This window comes from Sus scrofa, chromosome 16 (assembly GCF_000003025.6).
Source record: "Sus scrofa isolate TJ Tabasco breed Duroc chromosome 16, Sscrofa11.1, whole genome shotgun sequence".
NCBI lineage: Eukaryota > Metazoa > Chordata > Mammalia > Artiodactyla > Suidae > Sus > Sus scrofa.
The window spans coordinates 42,476,269-42,499,747 of record NC_010458.4 but is presented as its reverse complement, the minus strand read 5'-3'; the positions used below and the strand labels follow the sequence as shown (position 1 = coordinate 42,499,747).

Here is a 23,479-nt window from a genome sequence, read left to right as displayed (position 1 = left end):
CCTAGAAAATGATTTCTTAAACAAGACAGAAAATGCAGAGAGAGGACAAGGTGGCGGAGGAGTAGGAAGACACGCTCGCCCTCTCCCACAAACACAACAAAAAAAGCACATCTACAGAATAAATGACTCGCACAGAACAGCAACCAATCGCTGGCAGAGGAACCTAAACTCCAATAACGGCAAGAAATTCGTGACATTATTGGGCAGAACGGGAGAAAAGAGGAGAGTGAGAGAAGGCGAATCCGAGCGAGACGGGGGCTCCCGAAAGGGAACTGCGGAGGAGAAAGGGATCCCGCACCCTGGAAAGTCACCTACCGGGCGAAAGATCAAAGGAACCGGAGGAATCTCCAGATGCAGAGAAGAGTGTAGCAGTAAGTTGGAGTACGGAAAACCCAACGGACCATCTGAACTATGGGCAGAGTCACCAAAAATTGAGACGCCTGGGTGGGGGCTGGGCACCGAGACCTCGCCTCTGAAGGTTAGTCCCCGAGAGGGGGCCGGGGGACGCCTGGGTGGGGGCTGGGCACCGAGACCTCGCCTCCGAAGGTTAATCCCTGAGAAAGGGGAGAAAGGGCCGGGGGACGCCTGGGAGGGGGACTGGGCACCGAGACCTCGCCTCCGAAGGTTAGTCCCCGAGAGGGAGCCGGGGGACGCCTGGGAGGGGGACTGGGCACCGAGACCTCGCCGCCGAAGGTTAGTCCCCGAGAGGGAGCCGGGGGACGCCTGGGTGGGGGCTGGGCACCGAGACCTTGCTGCCGAAGGTTAATCCCAGAGAAAGGGCCGGGGGACGCCTGGGGGGGGGCTGGGCACCGAGACCTTGCTGCCGAAGGTTAATTCCAGAGAAAGGGCCGGGGGACGCCTGGGAGGGGGGCTGGGCACCGAGACCTCGCCGCAGAAGGTTAGTCCCCGAGAAAGGGCCGGGGGGCGCCGCCTGGGTGGGGGCTGGGCACCGAGACCTCGGCTCCAGAGATTAGTCCCCGGGCTAGGGGGGCGGGGCAGAGCGGAAACTGCTTGGGAGGTCTAGAAACCAGTTGACGGGGCAGAGACTGCCTGGGAGACTAGAAAACAAAGCTGTCGCAGAGGAAGGGAGCAATACTCCAGGAGTGGGGAAGGGGAAAGCCACATCAGAGGGAACCTGGGAGAAGAGCCTGGTCTGCGCCCGTGCTGGGGAGGGGAGAGAAGAAGGGGTGGGTCCCCATAGAATACCCCCCACGCCACAGCAAGCTTACAGGCCCGCTAGCTAGCTGAAAACTCTGCTTCCCAGTGCATCCCCTCCCTCCACCCCCGCCACGCCCTACGCTCTCACGGACCTGGGGCTGCCTGCCATCCAGGAGGGCTGGCCTCAACAATTGCCTGAAGCCTACCACCGCAGGGGCTGTCCCTGCACAGGCCTGCTTGCCCTTTGGAGGGGCTACACTTCCGCAGAGCAGCACCAAACAGCACCAGCCCCCGAGAAAAGGCCTGCAGCCTAGAAAACCTAGAACAAGCTTAGCCAGGCTGTGAATAGATCGGCCTAATTCTCGGACGGTTTTTCTGAGTCGGGTTGCCCCGGGGAGGAGCCTCTTCGGTTTCCAACGGCCCTGCTACCCGCCCAAGCCCCCAGGGGATGCTCTAGTGGACCAGCTGCATAGGACTGCCAGCTCCAGGCAGGACCCCCTGCAGCCCAGAAAAGCTGCAACAAGCTCAGCCAGACTGTGAAAAGATCCGCCTACATTCTCAGGCTGTCCTTCTGAGTTGGGCTGCCCTAGGGAAGAGCCTCTCAGGTTCTCAGTGCCCCAGATAGCTGCTCCAGCCCCCAGGGGGTGATGCACCCCTAAAAAGCAGCTGCCCAACACCGCCAACCCCCTGCAAGAACCCCACAGCCTAAAAACACCAGAGCAAGCTCTGCATGGCCAAGTGAAATCTGCTACCATCGCGGTGTGGACCTCTCAGTCCTGTCTGCCCTCAGGAAGTCCTCCTTTGCTTCAAAGAAACACTGTTAGCCCCATCAACACTCCAGAAAAGCCACACTGCCTCAAAAAAGATTGACCAACAACGCCAGCCCTCAGGAAATATTCCACGGCAGTGACAAGGCAAACACTGCCCGGTCACGGAGAGTACAACTCCCTCAGGAGAAAGAAAACAACAAGCAAGATGAAGAAGCTGAGAAACCACCCCCAGTCAAACCAACAGGAGAACTCACCTAAAACAGTCAACAATGAAACAGATCTCGGCAGTCTGACAGACCTGGAGTTCAAAAGAGAAGTAGTGAAAATACTGAAGGAATTAAGAGAAGATATGAACAGTAATGCAGATACCCTCAGAAAGGAACTAGAAAATATGAGGAGCCAAGAAAAACTAGAACATTCATTTGCAGAGATGCAAACTGAACTAAGGGCAGTAAAAACCAGAATGAATAATGCAGAAGAACGAATCAGTGATATGGAAGATAGAATAATGGAAATCACTCAATCTGGTCAACAGACAGAAAACCGAATCAAAAAACTGGAAAGCAATATAAGAGACCTATGGGATAATATAAAGCGGGCCAATCTACGCATAATAGGAATTCCAGAAGGAGTAGAAAAAGATAAGGGAATGGAAAATATATTTGAAGAAATTATTGCTGGAAACTTCCCAAATCTAAAGGATACTGGATTCAAGATACAAGAAGCACAGAGGGCCCCAAACAAACTGAACCCAAACAGACCCACACCAAGACACATCGTAATAAAAATGGCAAAAGTTAGTGATAAAGAGAGGATCCTCAAGGCAGCAAGAGAAAAACAGAATGTTACCTACAAGGGAACCCCCATAAGAATATCAGCTGATTTCTCTACAGAAACACTACAGGCCAGGAGGGAATGGCAAGAGATATTTAAAGTGCTAAAAGGAAAAAATATGCAACCTAGACTACTCTATCCAGCAAGAATATCATTTAAAATAGAAGGGGAAATAAAAATTTTTTCCAACAAACAAAAACTTAAAGAATACAGCAACACAAAACCCAGGTTAAAGGAAATACTGAAAGGGCTTCTCTAAACCAAAAAGAAAGGAAGGAAAGGGAAGAAAAAAGAAAAGAAAAAAAAAAAAGAAGAAGAAGAAGAGGAAGAACTAGGACTGAGGAAACTGCAATCAGAGAGCAGTCACTCAAATAAGCCAGCATACAGATTTAATCATGAACATGCTTCAAACAAAATAAAATTAAAAAGAAAAAAATAAAAAAGAGTCATCAAAACCATAAAATGTGGGCAAGGGATGTCAGGAGGTAAATAACCCTTTTTGTTTGTTTGTTTCTATGTCTCTCTTCTTAATTTTAATATAGTAATGAAGTGTTTGAACTTACAGGACCATCAGGCTAAAACACACATTTATGGGAAGGGGTTAGCATACTTAAAAAACAGGGCAATCACAAGCCAAAACCAAATATTGCATTTGCAAAAAATGAAAAAAAAAAACCACTCAAGCAGATAATAACAGGAGACCATCCAACCAAAAAAAAAAAAAAAAAAAAAAAAAAAGGAGAACCATAGAATCAACTGGAACACGAGGTTCAAATGCCAATAAATAATCATCTATCAATTATCACCTTAAATGTCAATGGACTGAATGCCCCAATCAAAAGACACAGAGTGGCTGAGTGGATAAAAAGGCAAAAACCTTCAATATGCTGCCTACAAGAAACTCACCTTCGGACAAAAGATATATATAGATTGAAAGTGAAAGGGTGGGGAAAAATATTTCACGCCAATAGACATGACAGAAAAGCAGGAGTTGCAATACTCATATTAGACAAAATAGACTTTAAAACAAAAGACATAAAGAAAGACAAAGAAGGACACTACTTAATGATTAAGGGATCCATCCAAGGAGAGGATGTTACTATCGTCAACATATATGCCCCAAATACAGGAGCACCCAGATACACACAACAAATATTAACAGACATAAAGGGAGATATTGATGAGAATACAATCATAGTAGGAGACCTAAATACCCCCCTCACATCAATGGACAGATCCTCTAGATAGAAAACCAATAAAGCAACAGAGATCCTAAAGGAAACAATAGAAAAGTTAGACTTAATTGATATCTTCAGGACACTACATCCAAAAAAATCAGAATACACATTCTTCTCAAATGCTCATGGAACATTCTCAAGAATCGACCACATATTGGGACACAAAGCGAATCTCAATAAATTTAGGAGCATAGAAATTATCTCAAGTATCATCTCTGACCACAATGCCATGAAATTAGAAATCAACCATGGGAAAAGCAAAGAGAAAAAACCTACTCCATGGAGACTAAACAACATGCTACTAAAAAACCAATGGGTCAATGAGGAAATCAAGAAGGAAATTAAAAACTACCTTGAAACAAATGATAATGAAGACACACCTCTCAAAATCTATGGGATGCTGCGAAAGCAGTGCTCAGAGGGAAATTTATAGCAATACAGGCCTTTCTCAAAAAAGAAGAAAGATCCCAAATTGACAACTTAACCCTCCACCTAAACAAATTAGAAAAAGAAGAACAAAAAAGTCCTAGAGTCAGCAGAAGGAAGGAAATTATAAAGATCAAAGAAGAAATCAATAAAATAGAGACTCAAAAAACAATAGAGAAAATTAATAAAACCAAGAGCTGGTTCTTTGAAAAGGTGAACAAAATTGACAAACCCCTGGCCAGACTCACTAAAAAGAGGAGAGAAAGAACCCAAATAACCAAAATTATAAATGAAAAAGGAGAAATCACAACGGATACAGCAGAAATACAAAAAACCATAAGAGAATACTATGAACAACTGTATGGCAACAAGTTTGACAATCTGGAAGAAATGGACAATTTTCTAGAATCTTACAGCTTGCCAAAACTGAATCAAGCAGAAACAGACCAACTGAACAGACCGATCACTAGAAATGAAATTGAAGAGGTCATAAAATCACTCCCTACAAATAAAAGTCCAGGACCAGATGGCTTCACAGGTGAATTTTATCAAACATATAAAGAGGAATCGGTGCCCATCCTCCTTAAACTCTTTCAAAAGGTTGAAGAAGAAGGAATACTCCCAAAGACATTCTATGAGGCCACCATCACCCTCATTCCAAAACCAGACAGAGATACCACCAAAAAAGAAAACTATCGGCCAATATCATTGATGAATATAGATGCAAAAATTCTCAACAAAATCTTAGCCAACCGAATCCAACAACATATCAAAAAAATTATACACCATGACCAGGTTGGGTTCATCCCAGGTTCGCAAGGATGGTTCAACATATGCAAATCAATCAGCATCATACACCACATTAACAAAAAAAAGGTCAAAAATCATATGATCATCTCAATAGACGCAGAAAAAGCATTTGACAAAGTTCAACATCCATTCATGATCAAGATCCTCGCCAAAGTGGGTATAGAGGGAACATTCCTGAATATAATCAAAGCCATTTATGATAAACCCACAGCAAATATAATCCTCAATGGGGAAAAACTGAAAGCCTTCTCACTCAAATCTGGAACAAGACAGGGATGCCCACTCTCACCACTGCTCTTCAACATAGTTTTGGAAGTCTTAGCCACAGCAATTAGACAAACAAAAGAAATAAAAGGCATCCATATAGGAAGAGAAGAGATCAAACTGTCACTGTATGCAGATGACATGATACTATACCTAGAAAACCCTAAGGACTCAACCACAAAACTCCTTGAACTGATTAATAAATTCAGCAAAGTGGCAGGATATAAGATTAACATTCAGAAGTCAGTTGCATTTCTATATACCAGCAATGAAACATTAGAAAAGGAATACAAAAAAATGATACCTTTTAAAATTGTACCTCACAAAATCAAATACCTCGGAATACACCTGACCAAAGAGGTAAAGGACCTATATGCCGAGAGCTATAAAACTTTAATCAAAGAAATCAAAGAAGATGTAAAGAAATGGAAAGATATTCCATGTTCCTGGATTGGAAAAATCAATATTGTGAAAATGGCCATCCTACCCAAAGCAATCTACACATTCAATGCAATCCCTATCAAATTACCCATGACATTTTTCACAGAACTAGAACAAACAATCCAAACATTTATATGGAACCACAAAAGACCCAGAATCGCCAAAGCAGTCCTGAGAAACAAAAACCAAGCAGGAGGCATCACTCTCCCAGACTTCAAGAAATACTACAAAGCCACAGTCATCAAAACAGTGTGGTACTGGTATCAAAACAGACAGACAGACCAATGGAACAGAATACAGAATCCGGAAATAAACCCTGACACCTATGGTCAATTAATCTTTGACAAGGGAGGCAGGAACATAAAATGGGAAAAGGAAAGTCTATTCAGCAAGCATTGCTGGGAAACCTGGACAGCTGCATGCAAAGCAATGAAACGAGAACACACCCTCACACCATGCACAAAAATAAACTCAAAATGGCTGAAAGACTTAAATATACGACAGGACACCATCAAACTCCTAGAAGAAAACATAGGCAAAACACTCTCTGACATCAACATCATGAATATTTTCTCAGGTCAGTCTCCCAAAGCAATAGAAATTAGAGCAAAAATAAGCCCATGGGACCTCATCAAACTGAAAAGCTTTTGCACAGCAAAGGAAACCAAAAAGAAAACAAAAAGACAACTTACAGAATGGGAGAAAATAGTTTCAAATGATGCAACTGACAAGGGCTTAATCTCTAGAATATACAAGCAACTTATACAACTCAACAGCAAAAAAGCCAATCAATCAATGGAAAAAATGGGCAAAAGACCTGAATAGACATTTCTCCAAGGAAGATATACAGATGGCCAACAAACACATGAAAAAATGCTCAACATTGCTGATTATAAGAGAAATGCAAATCAAAACTACCATGAGATACCACCTTACACCAGTCAGAATGGCCATCATTAATAAATCCACAAATAACAAGTGCTGGAGGGGCTGTGGAGAACAGGGAACCCTCCTGCACTGCTGGTGGGAATGTAAACTGGTACAGCCACTATGGAGAACAGTTTGGAGATACCTTAGAAATCTATACATAGAACTTCCATATGACCCTGCAGTCCCACTCTTGGGCATCTATCCGGACAAAGCTCTACTTAAAAGAGACACATGCACCCGCATGTTCATTGCAGCCCTATTCACAATAGCCAGGACATGGAAACAACCCAAATGTCCATCGACAGATGATTGGATTCGGAAGAGGTGGTATATATACACAATGGAATACTACTCAGCCATAAAAAAGGATGACATAATACCATTTGCAGCAACATGCATGGAACTAGAGAATCTCATCCTGAGTGAAATGAGCCAGAAAGACAAAGACAAATACCATATGATATCACTTATAACTGGAATCTAATATCCAGCACAAATGAACATCTCCTCAGAAAAGAAAATCATGGACTTGGAGAAGAGACTTGTGGTTGCCTGATGGGAAGGGGAGGGAGTGGGAGGGATCGGGAGCTTGGGCTTATCAGACACAACCTAGAGTAGATTTACAAGGAGATCCTGCTGAATAGCATTGAGAACTATGTCTAGATACTCATGTTGCAACAGAAGAAAGGGTGGGGGAAGAAACTGTAACTGCAATGTATACATCTAAGGATGACCTGACCCCCTTGCTGTACAGTGGGAAAATAATAAAAAAAAAAAAAAAAAAAGAAAATGCACAGAACAAAGAGAAATATTAATTTACACTAAACTAAAAATATAAATTCATTAACATTTTAAAAAGGGAAAATATGAGCCAAATTGAGAGAACATATTTTTAATAACATGAATGACGAAAGAGTAATATCCATAATATATGAATACTTTAAAAATTAGTAAGTTAATAAAAAACACAAAGAACCCAGTTTAGAGGTAAACAAAAGACAAGGTCAAATAATTCCTAGTGAAGAAACGTGAAAACCTTCAACCTTGATGAAGCAATGGGTACTTGCACATTTTTAGTGATTGTGTTAGTTTCTTCAGGCTGCCATAACAAAGTACCATCACCTGAGTGGCTTAAATCAACAAAATTGTATTATCTCAGAATTCTGGAAGCTAGAATCTGACTTAAAGTGTTGGCCCAATACAAACTCTCTGATAGCTCTAGGGGAGATTTCATCCTATGGGTTTGCGCAAGTTTCTGCTGATTGTGTGTGTGTCTGTCCAGATTGCCCTCATTATATAAGAACATTACTCAAATAATCCCAGATGACCTCTTTTTAACTTAATTGCACCTGCAAAGGCCCTGTTTCCCAATAAGGTCACAGTCATAGACACTGAATCCTTCTTTTGGGTGACACAATTCAACCTACAAAAGTGGTTATGAAATTTTACACAACCAGATTGGAGAGGAATTAGGCTATGTCTACTGAAGTTGTATCTGGGCATATCAGAGGACCCAATGATTTCACTTAGATCCTTGCGTCTTTAAGTATGGCCGATGAATCAGCAGTGTCAGTGTTACCCAGGAACTTGGCAGATGTGCAGAATCTTGTGCTCCTTTCCATGCCTATGGTGTCAGAATTTGCATTTTAAACAAGATCCTCCCTGCCATGTGCTTTGTTTGAAAAGATTAATCTAATTTACTCTAAGTTACATAGATTTAAAAAAGAAGATATATACATTAATAATCACAGCAATATTATTTATAAAAGTAAATGTTTGGAAAAGACAAACGTCCACTAAACAAAGAAAGGATAAATAATTTATGGCTCTGTCAATGTGATTTAAATTTACAATATAGTGAAAATAAATGAATTAGAGTTGCTTGTATCCATGCAGATTAATTTCACAAAGATAATGTCAAGCAAAAAAAGGACGTTGTAGACTAATACATAGAGAATGATACTATTTCTATGTTGCTTACTGACACATACATATGGTGTTAAAGTATAAAGTCAAAATCATGCGAATGACAAATAACTAAATTCAAGAGTAAAGAAAGCTTCAATGGAATCATACTGTTATTTTCTGTAAGTTTTTCTTAGTATAGAGACATTTATAATATTATTATTTATATTATATCATCTTTATATTTTTTTGTAATTCTTATATAATGCATAATACAATGGAAAAATTAAGAAAAAAATTCAGGGCTAGTAAATGGCAGCATGACTATTTGAATACAGTACTGTGGCCCTGAGGCACCACTCCCAACTACCAAATTACTGCTTCCATAGGTCAAATGGCACAAAGACTCACATTTGTAATCACAGTTGTTGCTTTTATATAAGCAGTATGTTTTAAAACAAGATTAAAATAATGCCCAATAATGCATTGAGTATTGGTTTTAGTTTTAAAACAAAAATTTACTTTCCAAAGCAAAATAAAATGTATTTACCATCAATTATTGTTAGAATAAATGCAGTAATTAAATATTGTTTCAAATAATTATTAGACTGAATGCAATTTCCAACTGTCCTTAGATTAACAGGAAATAATGTACTAACATTTCAAACATTTTTATCATCTCAACTGTGCTCTTACCCTTTCAGAAATAAGCCACGAAAACATTGTCAGAATGAGAGCTGGGTAGAGGAAGTAAGCTCAGGAAGGCACATTTATTCATACCTGTCACTATGATCTGATAATTTCCTATAACAAATATACTGCCTTTTGGGTTTTGATGTACTTTTAAACAATTTATTAGGACCTGTGAATTTCAATTATTTATTTTGAAGTTGAGATTTATTTTGAAGTTGAGCTTCCAGAGAAAAGCAGACTCCTTTTCCTCTGTGATGATTGAAATTTTGTTGACATGTTCATCACCTGCCCCCTGCCAATAACTTCTGATTTAAGTCAAGAAGTTCCAGATTGCAAAGGTCACATCTTTCTTCACTTGTCTTGTGCTCAGAATTTCCTAAAGGATTTGAAGCTTACAAAATACTTTAAAGACTATGGAGAATGTCGCATCTGAAACTGAGCAGGACCCTGCTGGGCCCACCAGGGGACAGACCCCACTGTGTCCCCTCATAGATGGGGACATGTTTGTAGAAAAGCTTTGGCCTCCTGGGTCTTATTCAGTTCCAATATGCAAATTTAATCAGAGAAGTGATAAAATGCAGAAACAAAGGAAAATAGTCAAGCAAGATAAAATATTAATTTTGCCATGAAACAAAGTCTGAGACTTTTAATTCCTCCTTAAAGGCTATAGATAATATTCTGGGTCATATCCTTGAGTTATTTTGAAGATGGTTAAACTTCCACCAGATGGAGGAAGTTAACTACTGACCACCAACACCCTCAGACCAGTTGGAACCAGGTCGATGATGTTGACTCCAGAAATACTACCTGGTTACCTCAGTACCAGCCAATCAGAAGAATATTTACCGGCTGGTCAGGCATACTACAAACCTGTCCCTCACATTGTCTTTTAAAATCTTTCCCTTGAAAGGCATCAAGAAGTTTGAGTCTTTTGAGCACAAGCTGCTGGGTCTCCATTTTTTTTTTTTTTTTTTTGTCTTTTTGCCTTTTCTAGGGCCGCTCCTGCAGCCTATGGACGTTCCCAGGCTAGGGGTCTAATTGGAGCTGCAGCCACCAGCCTATGCCAGACACATAGCAATGCAGGATCCAAGTCGTGTATGTGACCTACACCACAGCTCACAGCAATGCCGGATCCTTAACCCACTGAGCAAGGCCAGGGATCAAACTGGCAACCTCATGGTTCCTAGTCAGATGCATTAACCACTGCGCCATGACGGGAACTCTTGGGTTTCTTTGCTCAGCCCTATGTTGGGCACATTGCAATAAATATTCTACTTTGCTTCACCACAACCCCTTGTCAGCAGATTAGCTTTGCTGCATGTGTGGGGGGTGAGTGGACCCTAGTTTGGTAATACATCCAAGTGCAAATTATTTTCAAAATAAATTCCCACCCAAAAGGGTCTTAGTTTTTTCAATCCCTTGCTCTTTCACTAAGCCTACCTAATTCTCTTTCTCTGCACTTCTCAGCAATTGTTAGTAGATAATTAATACTATTACTTTGCATCACTACTAGTACTATTATTGTTTGACTATTACTGGGTGTTTATTATGGGCCAGCAAAGTATGTTAAGTCACTTAATCTTTTTTTTTTTTTTTTTTTCCCACTGTACAGCAAGGGGGTCAGGTTATCCTTACATGTATACATTGCAATTACAGTTTTTCCCCCACCATTTCTTCTGTTGCAACATGAGTATCTAGACATAGTTCTCAATGCTATTCAGCAGGATCTCCTTGTAAATCTATTCTAGGTTGTGTCTGATAAGCCCAAGCTCCCGATCCCTCCCACTCCCTCCCCCTCCCATCAGGCAACCACAAGTCTCTTCTCCAAGTCCATGATTTTCTTTTCTGAGGAGATGTTCATTTGTGCTGGATATTAGGTTCCAGTTATATAAGTCACTTAATCTTCACAAGCCTATTTTTACACCCATTTTACTACTGAGGAAACAAATGATTAATTAACTTGTCTGAGGTCACATATCTAGTGAAGACGTTACTTTATTTTTCCACTTTTTTCACTCTTTACATTCTGTTTTCAACATATGTGTTAAATGAACGGAATCAGTCTTACAGTTCTCAGCAGCAGAGACTGAAGCTTCTATCATTTTGTTTTGCCACTGAAAACTTAGTGCAGTTCTGGACCATGGAGAAGTGTCTGTCATATAGAAATAGCCATTAAGGAATGATACTATCCAAGGAAGGTGGATGGGGAGAATTAAATAAGCCAAAAATCTGCTCAGTTTTAAAGGAGAATTTTCTCCTGCATTTTGGTTGCATTTCTCATAAAGGGCCCGTTAATTCTTACCAATAATCAGAAGACCGCATTCCCTAAAAGGAAAAATTTCTCCTTGAAGTTTTTTTTTTTTTTTTTTTTTTTTTTTAATGAATTCCAGTAAAAAAATCACAGTTCTGGAAAAATTTAAATTTGACTTGTTACAGATTGAGGGTGAATAAAATTCAGAATTATATATATATATATAAAATCTATCTATCTATATTTACACATATTGCGTTTTTTTAGGACTGCACCTGCAGCATATGGAGGTTCCCAAGCTAGGGGTTGAATGGGAGCTGTAGCTGCTGGACTACATCACAGCCACAGCAATGCCAGATCCAAGCTGTGTCTGCAACCAAAACCACAGCTCATGGCAACTGAGGATCCCCAACCCACTTAGCAAAGCTGGGAATGGAACCTGCATCCTCATGGATACTAGTTGGATTCTTTCCTACTACACCACAATGTGAACTCCCAGAATGATATTTTTAACTTAAAAAAAATCTATCCTAGGTTTAATTTGAAAATAAAATTTTTAAATAGGAGGGTTTTTTTAAATGATCTTTATAATCTCAGGCAGATTTTCAACACAAATTATTTCTTCATTTATAAACAAATCAGCCATAACTTGGGGATTATCGATGAATGTATCAGTTATTGGGCATTACTGAACCTTCAATAAGAATATGACAGAGTTTTCAGTACAACTTCAGCCTAACATCTTTTTATAATCTTAGGTTCTGCTCAAAGAACTGCATTGAAATGCTTGGCTTGTATCAAATTTCCTGTGGAGATGTTAAAAATCTTTATCTCCCATAAACAATTTTAGTGAAATTTCACATGATGGATGATGTATCATACTCCAAATCCATAACTGACAAGTTTAAACTTGCATCTAGTAAATTCAAACAAGAAATGAAAGTGACTGGAAGTTTTCTAATGATCTTGTCAATAATATCCATTTTAGGCTTGCTTTTCTTTAGGCTAATTTCAGGGACCTTGAAGAAGGGTCTATATTTTAATTTTTGGTTTGCACCATCTTCTTTTGGCATATCTGGGATTCTGTATCACTAAGGGTTAAATATAGAACAACTCAGAAAGTGTGAAAATGAAGAAACACATCATGGTGTTGTTAATATATATCACAATATTATTAGTTTAATAAAAGGTTTTACATAATTATCTACTAGTCACTTGGAGGTTGTGGAACCATAGTCAATGTTGCATATCGTTTTATACTTCTATTTTCTCCTAGTGTTCACAAGACTGCCTAAAATTCTTGTTATAATGAAATGTTTGAAATGTTATATACATTATTTCTAAGAAAAACATAAGCTACTTAAGAGTTTTTTCAACTTGAATAAAAAAGCTGTGTTGTAAAATATTAAAGCAGAGTAGCAAATGCCACATTTCATGAATATCATTAATAACCAGATTTACAGAATTTTAGCTTTCTTAAAAAGTAAAAATAAATCTGTCAGTTATTAAACAATTTGAGTTTAATAGTGATGGATGCACAGTTGCTGACACATATCTACTGATTTACACTATGTTTATATGTGCTAAGTTTGGCATAATTCCTATTCAAGTTTGTACCTGATATGTGAATATTTATTTTTTAAAACTCAAATTTCTTTTATTTTACTCTTTGTTTTCATTATCAACTACATTTCCAAAGTTTCATCTTTGGAGAATCTAGATTTCAATTATTTTCCTATTAAAAATTTTGGAATTGAAACTTATTTTAAAAAAGCTTTTTAAAGCTATTTAAAAATTTGTGAGATTTTAAAAGTGAGAATGAGTACCTTCGCAAGTTTTAAAAAGATTTCTTCAGAGTTTGTAGCCGTTATCATCATGTCTGCTTATCTCTTCCTTTTCAATGCCATGAATCATTATAAATGTTACATTCATTGTGGCATGCTGAAATGATTGAGTGGGAACTGTGCCAGGCACTGCATTGTAAAACAATCCATCTCCACACACACTGTCCTGTACTGCCTGTATTAGCCCAACTAGATTTTCTTTGATGCCGTGGTGATTGTGCTTTTGTTTGATCTTGTAGAATTCAGAGCTCAAATTTGAACACAATATTAAGAATATTGCTATCTGCAGTGATTCTGCACTATTATCTAGTGTTATCTACTTTGGGGCTTGCATTCTGTATTTTTCCTTTACTTCAGTCATGTAATGAGAATGTATAAGTGAACTTTGTTGTATTATATGCTTGTTCTAGTGGATTAAAAATCCCATTCTCTATCTAGGTTCAAATGGAATTAAATTTGGTTTTATTAGTAAGAGAAATAGCTTAGAACCAACCCACAGCAGTCTCTTTAATTTCTGTTAAGTCATCCCCATTTGGAAAAATCCAATACTGTTTTCCCCTATTGACGAATGTGTACAAACGTATGAATTCCAAAGTTCAGCCTTTGTTTTCCCCAAATCAGCATAAGTGAAGTTGTTTACCTAAGTCTATTAAAATTGCATTTCTAGAGAGAACTTGTGAATGACAGATGCTGTAGGCTTTCAAAAAGAGCTAGGAATGCAATAGGATTTATATACATAATTAAAAGAAAAAGAGGACGCTAAAAGAAATCTTTGAAGAAATTAGGGGAAAAATACAAAACTCATTGGATTCTTTTAATAACTGTCTTTTTTCATTTTTGAAGTTGTTGGATTTCCTCAATACTTATTTCCTACAAGACTAGGGTTTCTACATGGCGCTCTAAAGCGTTTGCCAGAAGGTGGCGACATAAGCCCTCATTGCCTAGAGCTGTCCCAGGTGCTGAACGCAATTTTGGAGCCCAAGAAAAACTGCAGACCAGGGATTCCACCAAGTTTTCCCTAGAGGTTTGCAAGCCCTGGTAAGAAAAGCAAAATGCCACGGGAAAAAAAAAAAAAAAAAAAAAAAAAAAGACTTCATTTACACAACAAAGGCAAGAGATTCCTTTCCCTAAATTTACTTGCCACAAAACTGTGGGCGATGGCGATGTTCATTCAAATTATAAAAGACAGTGGTGATGGAAAGGCACGTGTGTGCATGTGTGTATGTATGCGTGTGTGTGTGTGTGTGTGTGTGTGTGTGTGTGTAATACATACCGAGTTGCTTTTTTTCTTCAATTTGAGGTGCAGCGGTTTACCTGTCCTTTGACACGTCCTTTATAATTGCTTTCTTCAAGGTTAAAAAAACAAAGTCAGAGGCAATATCCTTCCCAAAGAAGTCAGGCTGAATTATGAGATGATAAACGGGGGTGAATTTTGAAAAGCTAAGATACACTCCATCTTCTTTCCATGAATTAGTAATAATTTACAGATTGACCCAGGGCTGTCCACCTCTCTATTCAGGCTCCACGGGGCTCCTTTTCACATTTCCTATTGACACTCTGTGATACTGACTCTACTTAAGAATCTGACAGAAATAAGAAGCAATGTGTAGTTAGATTCCCCCCTCCACCTCCAGTTTGCCTGGGTGGGAGGCGGAGTTATTTGTTGTACTGTTGGTCTGATCGAGTGTGTGTAAGCGAGTTCTGACTCTCAGGCGACAATAAGGGATTCGAACGCAAAGAGGCTGAGCTAGAGGGAGAGGAGGGCGGGGAACAGGGAGAAAGAGACACTCCGGGTTGGGGAAGTGTTAGGAGAGGAGGGTTAAGCGTGGGAGGGAGGGAGACCGGCTGTCAGAGCAATACTAGAAGGATAAAGAAAGGGGAGTGAGAAGGGAGAGAAACTGAAAGGGACGGGTAATGGGAGAAGGAGGAGGCTTAAGAGAAAGATAAAGAAAAGAGTGGGAGAGAGAGAAGGAGAGAAGCAAGGAGAAGAAGGATACAGGGGGACTGTGGAGGATGGTGTTTGTCTATTCCAGATACTTCTAAGTATCTTTTGCTGGTGTGAGGCTCTTTTGCTAGTGGGAAGATTCCGGGTCTGCCAGCGGATTAGGCAGCGGCAAAGTAAAATGGTCAGCGAGAGACAGACATTCCAGCCACTTTTACGCCGCCCAGAGATCCCGGAGCTGTTCTCTGGCCAATTCGTTTCCCAGCTGGAGTCTTTGAGCGCGCTGGACTACAAGAGCCCAGGAAGCGCCTAGAAGATAGCAGCTCCTCGGAGATGCCTTCGCCTGAGCAGTAAGAACTTCCTGCTTGAGTCCCCGAGTACCCTTCCCCGTGAAACTCCCAGGGAAAGAGGGGTGGAAGACCCCAGGGGGAGGGGGGGGATCCTGGCGCAGCCCTTTCTCCCCTCCCCCTCCCCCGCTGGGAGCGCAGGCATGGATGTGCTTAGCCCTGATCAGGGCAACAACACCACGTCGTCCCAGGGTCCCTTCGGGGCACGCGGCAACGCTACTGGCAGTTCCGACGTGACCTTCAGCTACCAAGTGATCACCTCTTTGCTGCTGGGCACACTTATCTTCTGCGCAGTGCTGGGCAATGCGTGCGTGGTGGCTGCCATCGCCCTGGAGCGCTCCCTGCAGAACGTGGCGAACTATCTTATAGGCTCGCTGGCCGTCACCGACCTCATGGTGTCAGTGCTGGTGCTGCCCATGGCCGCGTTGTATCAGGTGCTCAACAAGTGGACTCTGGGACAGGTCACCTGTGACCTGTTCATCGCCCTCGACGTGCTGTGCTGCACCTCGTCCATCCTGCACCTGTGCGCCATCGCGCTGGACAGGTACTGGGCCATCACAGACCCCATTGACTACGTGAACAAGAGGACGCCCCGGCGCGCCGCTGCGCTCATTTCGCTCACTTGGCTCATTGGTTTCCTCATCTCCATCCCGCCCATGCTGGGCTGGCGCACCCCAGAAGACCGCTCAGACCCTGATGCGTGCACCATCAGCAAGGACCACGGCTACACTATTTACTCCACCTTCGGCGCTTTCTACATCCCGCTGCTGCTCATGTTGGTTCTCTACGGGCGCATCTTCAGAGCAGCGCGATTCCGAATCCGCAAGACTGTCAAAAAGGTGGAGAAAAAGAGAGGCAACAACCCCCTTGGGGCGTCGCCTGCCCCGCAGCCCCCAAAAAGCGTAAATGGTGAGCCAGGTATCAGAGACTGGAAACAAGGCATGGAGAACAAGGCAGCAGCGGCTCCGTGCGCCAACGGCGCGGTGAGGCAGGGCGAAGAAGGTGCCGCCCTGGAGGTGATCGAAGTGCACCGAGTGGGCAACTCCAAAGAGCACTTGCCGCTGCCCAACGAGGCCAGTGCTGTCTCCTGCGTCCCCACCTCCTTCAAGAAGAAAAATGAGCGCAACGCTGAAGCCAAGCGCAAAATGGCCTTGGCCCGAGAGAGGAAGACTGTGAAGACGCTGGGCATCATCATGGGCACCTTCATCCTCTGTTGGTTGCCCTTCTTCATTGTGGCCCTGGTCCTGCCTTTCTGCGAGAGCAGCTGCCACATGCCCACCCTGTTGGGCGCCATAATCAATTGGCTGGGCTACTCCAACTCTCTGCTCAACCCTGTTATTTACGCCTATTTTAACAAAGACTTCCAAAACGCTTTTAAGAAGATTATCAAGTGCAAGTTCTGCCGCCGATGATGATGGAAGAGTAGCCTTCGAGGAGGTCTACTCCATCTAACCTGCACCCCTTAGCCCTCTGGAATCAAAGCCTTTGCTACTTTTCCTCTGACATTCTCAGCTGCTCTGAGCGCTGCTTCCAGACGCCAAGCCCCCTCCCTCAGCCCTCAATACTCTGCGGCGAAGGAGGGAGCACTGTGCAGAGAGCCTCCAGCCGCAGGGCAACTGAGTCTGGGAAACTCCCCGGGTCTCTGAGATGCTATCCAGGCTCAAACTTTGGCCTTGGAATCAGTTTTGATCCCAGCAATTGAAACCTCCCTCTTCTGCCCCCCAGATATTCCCGGCGGAAGTTTAAGCCTCAGCTGTTCCAGGCAAAAAATCCACTCTAAAAAGAAACTGTACATCTAGCCGCCGCTCTCACAAAACGCTTCCACCTGATCGCTTCACTGCTATAACTTGAACTTCAAGTTCAGGACTTTGCTCAGTTCCCCAGCAACCACCCCCTGGCCCCGCCCACTTGCCCTAGAAATGTTCAGGTTTTTTTTTTTTTTTCAATCTCTTTCCTTATTTCCTTTCCCATCTTCCCTTTTACGCCCTTGCTAATCCCTCGGCGTTAATTTGCTAGTCGGGAAATGTGGGAGGGTCTGCTTTTCCCTTTGCCTACGGGTCCTCTGGGAATCCCCGCCTCCAGGTGTAGACTCGCAGAATAACTCTTCCGCGAAGAGCGCCTTGCGTTGTTTTCTTGGATTTAAAACAAGTGGCTAGAAGTTGTCTTTTACAGTGGACTTGTAAGTACAAGGTTGGGCCAGTGGGGGAGAGCAAGGGACTGCAGAACGAATTTTTCCTTGCCTGCCTCGGTGTTGGCACTCACCAAAGAAACTAAAAATAATAGGGAAGGGAGAACGGACTTCTGTTTTTACAGGTTTCCGGCGGGTCCGTAAGTGGCATCGCCACTTATCTACTGTGGGAGGCGCCCGCCTGCCACGCTGCGCGCGCTGTGGCTCCTAGCGCTAGCGCCGGGGATCCGCGTGCCTTGGCCTTCTCTGAGGCCGGGCGTGTGCCCCGCTGGCACAGGGAAAGCTAATCCTGACTGAAGCTTTCCCTCTGCCTAGGCTCTAGGGCCCGCCAAAGCGAGGGTAAAAAACCCTTAAGGTTTGCCCAAGCGGCATAAGGTCCAGCCAAGGTCTAGGAACCAGAAAGACCAACAAGTTCCAAGGGGTGGCATTGTCCAAATGGGCCCTGGAGCTCTAGCTGGCACTCCCCTGGGAACCTGAAAGGACAATTTTGTCCAAAGGATGCAGACTCTTTCCTCCTAATTCGCCCCCTCGCCCTTGTCCTTTTCAGATAGGGAGATAGCTCTATCTACTTCATCCTAACACTACACAGGATTTGTTTTACATTTCCAGGACACTTAGTTACCAGGACGTTTTGATTCCAAATGGCCAGTCTGGGCTTTCAATAGAATAGCTCCTCCTACCCCCCATTAGGTTTAGCATTGTCTGTGACCACAGAGGCACTCACCTTAAATACTGAGACCCTAAAGCACTAGTTGGGGATGCTCTCTCTTTGGAGTCCTGGAAAATTTTGCACATATACTTCTTGGCCTGACTGTCCTGCCACATAGGTTTGCCGGAAACCTGCCTCTTGTATTTGATTATGTGGAGCACACCAAGCTTTTTTCCCCTTAAAAGTTATTCTTTCAGCCTTCCCACTCCTGAAAAATCAGTTATAACCTTTACTGCCCCCAGAAGGGAAGTTTTTCTTTTGGTGCTCTGTGCTCCATTTGAATGTAAATTCCCATCCATGTGATCAGGATCAAGAGGTTTGTTAAAGTTGCATCTAGCCTCTAATTTTCTGATGAATAATAGTTTCATTTTCCAATAATTCAAAACGTTATTGATTTTTAACTCACTTCTCCCTTCATGTGTACCTTTTGAATGATTGCATTGGCTGTTTTGAGAACAGTGTTGCAAAAATTGCCAATGAGAAGTTTGCTTGTGTTAAAATTAAGGGGAAAAAACAGTTCTATCACTTGTAGACATTTTCTTGTTTGTCGAGCTGAACAAAGCCTTCATTTGGTAACTTCTCAGACTTAAAGTGAGAGTAGTCATCATATCCTGGTAAAATAGAGAAAGTATAAGAACTTGGGGAACTCAGTGGATGATTTGTCTATACATATGTGATACTCAAAAGGGGCTATGATGGATAAAATGAGGGGGACTTCTCTAGTCAATTTCTTTTTTGCTCACAGTAATTTAAGTAGAGCTATATGAAAAAAAAATAACTTTTCTGTATGTCTTCCTAAATTTTTAGAACAAATTCTCTATATAAAATAATTCAATCCCTAAATTTACTCATATAAATTATGCCTTGGCCAGCATTTGAAGTCAGGAGACTGCAATTTAGTTGTGTCTTTTGCAGATCTTTGGCAATGGTTTTTGGGCATTTGATCTTCCTACTCTGGAGGATTTACACAAGAGTGGAGAAGGGGCATCCAATTGGGATATAATTGCCAAAGCAATTTAGAAATTTGAGGAATAAGCACAAAAGCTGCTCAGCCTCTAATGCTTTTTTTTTCTTTTAAAGTATTGTATTAAGGTAAAGTAAATATGCATCAAAATTGGCCTTCACTTTTCATGTGCCAATAAAGAACTTTAATAATGATAATGCCACAATAAAGTGATATCAGTAACGTATGCATCTTTATTTTAATCAGAATCGCTGTCTACTTGTATTTATTTATATAATTTTAAAATTGAAGTTAAAAAAATACATTTATCGGCAGAAGATCCTATTACCATGGATCTGGCATTTAGAGAAATAACTGTAGTTTCAGCACAGAAAGTCATTCTAGAAGAGTGATTTCTTTTTTAAAAAATTCTATCTCTGGAAGGAGAAGGTCACATTTCATTGTTTAGCCACAGAACCATGCAACATTTTTCCTGACTGACACCTACAGTTAAGATTTAGGCATCTATCTCATTAGTACGGACAGGGTAGGGGACCTGCAAAAGAGAAATATAGCCTCTAGTAAAAGCCCCAGGGGCCCACGATCCCTTTTTAAAGTAGTGGACAGTGATGAGCCCTCTTCTCTGCCCTACAATGTCCAGCTGTAAGAAACTCCCTTGGCTTCAAATAAAACAATACATTGTTTTGGGGTTTGTCACTCAAAAGTAGAAGGGCATTATTCTTTCTGGCTGGCTCTCATTTGATAGTGAGGTTTTATACCTAAGATCTATTACTATGTTAAAATTAACTCAAATTCTTTCTTTTCTGTTCTGGAGTCATCAGTCATACCTCTTTTTTCCCCTGTTATGTTTGTTAATTTCATTGTTTTCTACTGTCAGGATGGTGGCTGCAGGGCAAGGTAAACCTAAGTAAGCCCCAAGGGGAAACAAAGGTAAGAGCTGTTATGGCTACAGAAGAGGATGCTGTATGAAGCCTAATTTAGGCAATGTGTGTACATACATATTTTCCCAATAATGAAGAAGAAAATCAATTAAACAAGAACTGTCCAGGAGTTTTCATTTGAACAGTGTTATATAAACACTTCCCTGACCTTGAGTAAAATGATGCATTTGGCACATTTGTCTCTTAGATTCTGGATATCTCCCTTCTTAACCTTTATTCTCTGTACTGGCATATATTCCTCCAAGGAGACAATGGCTTCTGTTTTCTACAGAGCTTCCTGAGCCTTTATCAACACTCCAATTAAGAGAGAGAGAATTGCTATCAGTCACTTCCAGTGTAACTAACAAGCTCAGATAAGCAATTAATGGCCATCACATGTCAGGCTGTATTGGATAATGTTGAAATATGGGACTACAAATGAATATAAGCTGTGTGCACAACTTGATGGGATTTAAAACCTACTTGGGAGTTCAAGAATAAACTACTAAGGCTAAGTAAACACTCATGGTAGAATATAAGAATCATCTAAACAGAACAAATCACAGGAGTTTGGTTCTATAAGAATTCAGAGGACAAAGATCACTATGGGTTAGGGGTGGGTAGGGAATATTGGGTAGGGAAAGCTGTGTAGAGCATCCAGAATGAGCTCTGAATACATGAGGAGTGACATAAAAAGATGGACATTCTTTATGAGGTGCCAAAGACAACCTGATTTCCTCTTTATGTAAAGTGGGGATCAGGGATGGAAATTTTATCTAGGTTTCTAGGTACATCAGCCAGGGTTGATTATGAAGCTGCTAATGCTAGAGAAAGATTCAGGCTCAAAACTTCCCATGTGTTTTATCAACATGAAGGGTCTGGGAAGAGAGAAAGAAGATGAGTCTAAAGCCAAAGGAATGGAGGTTAGGGTAACTAGATAAGAAAAAGAATGTTCTGAGCAGAGTAAGGAGCAGAGCATATAAATAAGGAGAAACTCATTAAACCTTTAAAGAGTGGCAACAGAGTGACCAGGGGTAGGTACAAGACAATAATTCACATTTATGTAATGTTTGTGATTTTGCCAAGTGATTTTCACACATAATATACCCTTTAAATTTGAGGTAGCAGATCCTTCTGGAAACACTAATTGGACCATTTTAGCAGAAGAAGAAGATTCACATAGTAATGGGTACATTAAAAAAAAAAAACCTACAATGCTATAAGATCATATATGGAAGCATTTTAATATAAGATTTAAAATTAGAACTGTAGTTTTAGTGGCGATCACTAATAATGAAAACAGAAGTATACTGTATGTAATTTCAGTGATACAGATGTGAAACAATAAATGCCTGAATGTGGGATGCTGATAAGACTGAAAAATATGTCAGAGAAAGAACTGGCAGGACTTGGTGCCTGGATGTGAAGTGAAAGGGAGCTGAAGATACTGATGAGGTTTTGAGCAAAGGATATTTGGGCAAATAACAGAAAAAGGAAAGTCCAGAATTGCTTCTTCTGTGGGTCTTTGTTTTTTTCAGCTTTATCCATAAATATGAAAAGGCTTTGTTCTCTGCTAAAAGAATTTCCAGTCCAGATGGCAGGGATCTGCTAGTAAAGGTATTGATACATGTATCACAGCATTCAAACAATCTGTCATGTGGGTGAATATGTGAAGAATGCCACCTCATAGAGCAGCGGTTGGATCAATTCCCTGATTAGCGATGCATTTTTAAAAAGGATGTGTTCATTATTTTTTGGAGAAAGCATAATTCCAAGGGATTACAGCAGTTTTTCAAGAACACCCCAAACACAGCATGTTAGGCAATGTGCTAAGAATGATATTTGAAGTCCAGAAAACTGGGTCTGTCCATTTGACCAAATGGAGCACAGAGCAATCCAATTTGCTCTTCAAGTCCACTCCTTAAGAACCATAGCAGACCTGGTTGATCCTTAAGCTAGATATTTCTAGAAAATCTTTGTCCATGAGGACAAAGCATCCAGTGAATTCTATTTTCCAATTCACTTTGCTTATGTGGCAATGGCAGGGATTGGAAAATGGGTCAAGTCCACAGACAATTCCATATCTGGTCCTATCTTGGGCATTTCCACGCTGCCTGTCTGTAACCATCCACAATTGTTCAAGCTTTCAGAAAGTTTGCCAGGCCAGAATTTTAAGGTGCTATCTTGCCTTGGCAAGTGGTCCTTCTCTTGTGTCTCAGCTGGTTTCAGCTTTGAAGAAAGAAAAGGAAATAAGTTAGCTGAGAGGAGCAAAGAAAGAGGAGACAATAGGACTCACCTATCTGTTTACATGGCTAGCTGTGGAGATTGATGAGAAAGTGTTTTGAAACTTCTCCAAAGTCCTTGGGAGGGAAGCATTCTATGAAATACGATGTGCTTCATGGTCTCTGGAAGCAGTTATTCTGACTTTGCAAGAACTAAAGAAAAGAGGAACTATGGAAGCTGGTTTTAGCTTTAAAAGAACAATAGAAACAGGATTCTATTTACAAATATTCACAATGTAATGTCTTGCAAACATGTACTGTATTATAAAGATTTGCAACAGAGGAGGGGTGATTTATGGAAGAGCTTCTGGTTCAGGAGTGGTAGACATTCATTTAACTAGTATTTCTGGAGCACTGTTAGGCACTGTCCTAGGAGCTTGGGATACAGCAAGATGAAAAGTACATGAAGCCTCTCTGGTAGATTGTTTATAAAAGTGGCCACAGTTATTCCTCCCTTTTGTGTCACCTTTTTTGCAATGTTGTTTTCTGCTGTTCCCATCAAGATATGAAGGCTTGGGGTTCTCATTGTGGCTCAGTGGGTTAAGGGCCCGACATTATCTCTA

The 23,479-nt window shown here is 41.3% G+C and overlaps 1 protein-coding gene across 1 annotated transcript; it reads left to right on the top strand.

Annotated features, from left to right (window-relative positions):
• Positions 15,383 to 19,936, top strand: HTR1A (5-hydroxytryptamine receptor 1A). Its single transcript, XM_005672476.3, has one exon. It carries the CDS (start codon positions 15,997 to 15,999, stop codon positions 17,263 to 17,265), a length of 1,269 nt encoding a protein of 422 aa, XP_005672533.1. The 5' UTR covers positions 15,383 to 15,996; the 3' UTR covers positions 17,266 to 19,936.

What these genes read in the sequence shown, in the direction of transcription:
- HTR1A (XM_005672476.3), top strand. Translation starts at nt 15,997, where the DNA reads ATGGATGTGCTTAGCCCTGATCAGGGCAACAACACCACGTCGTCCCAG.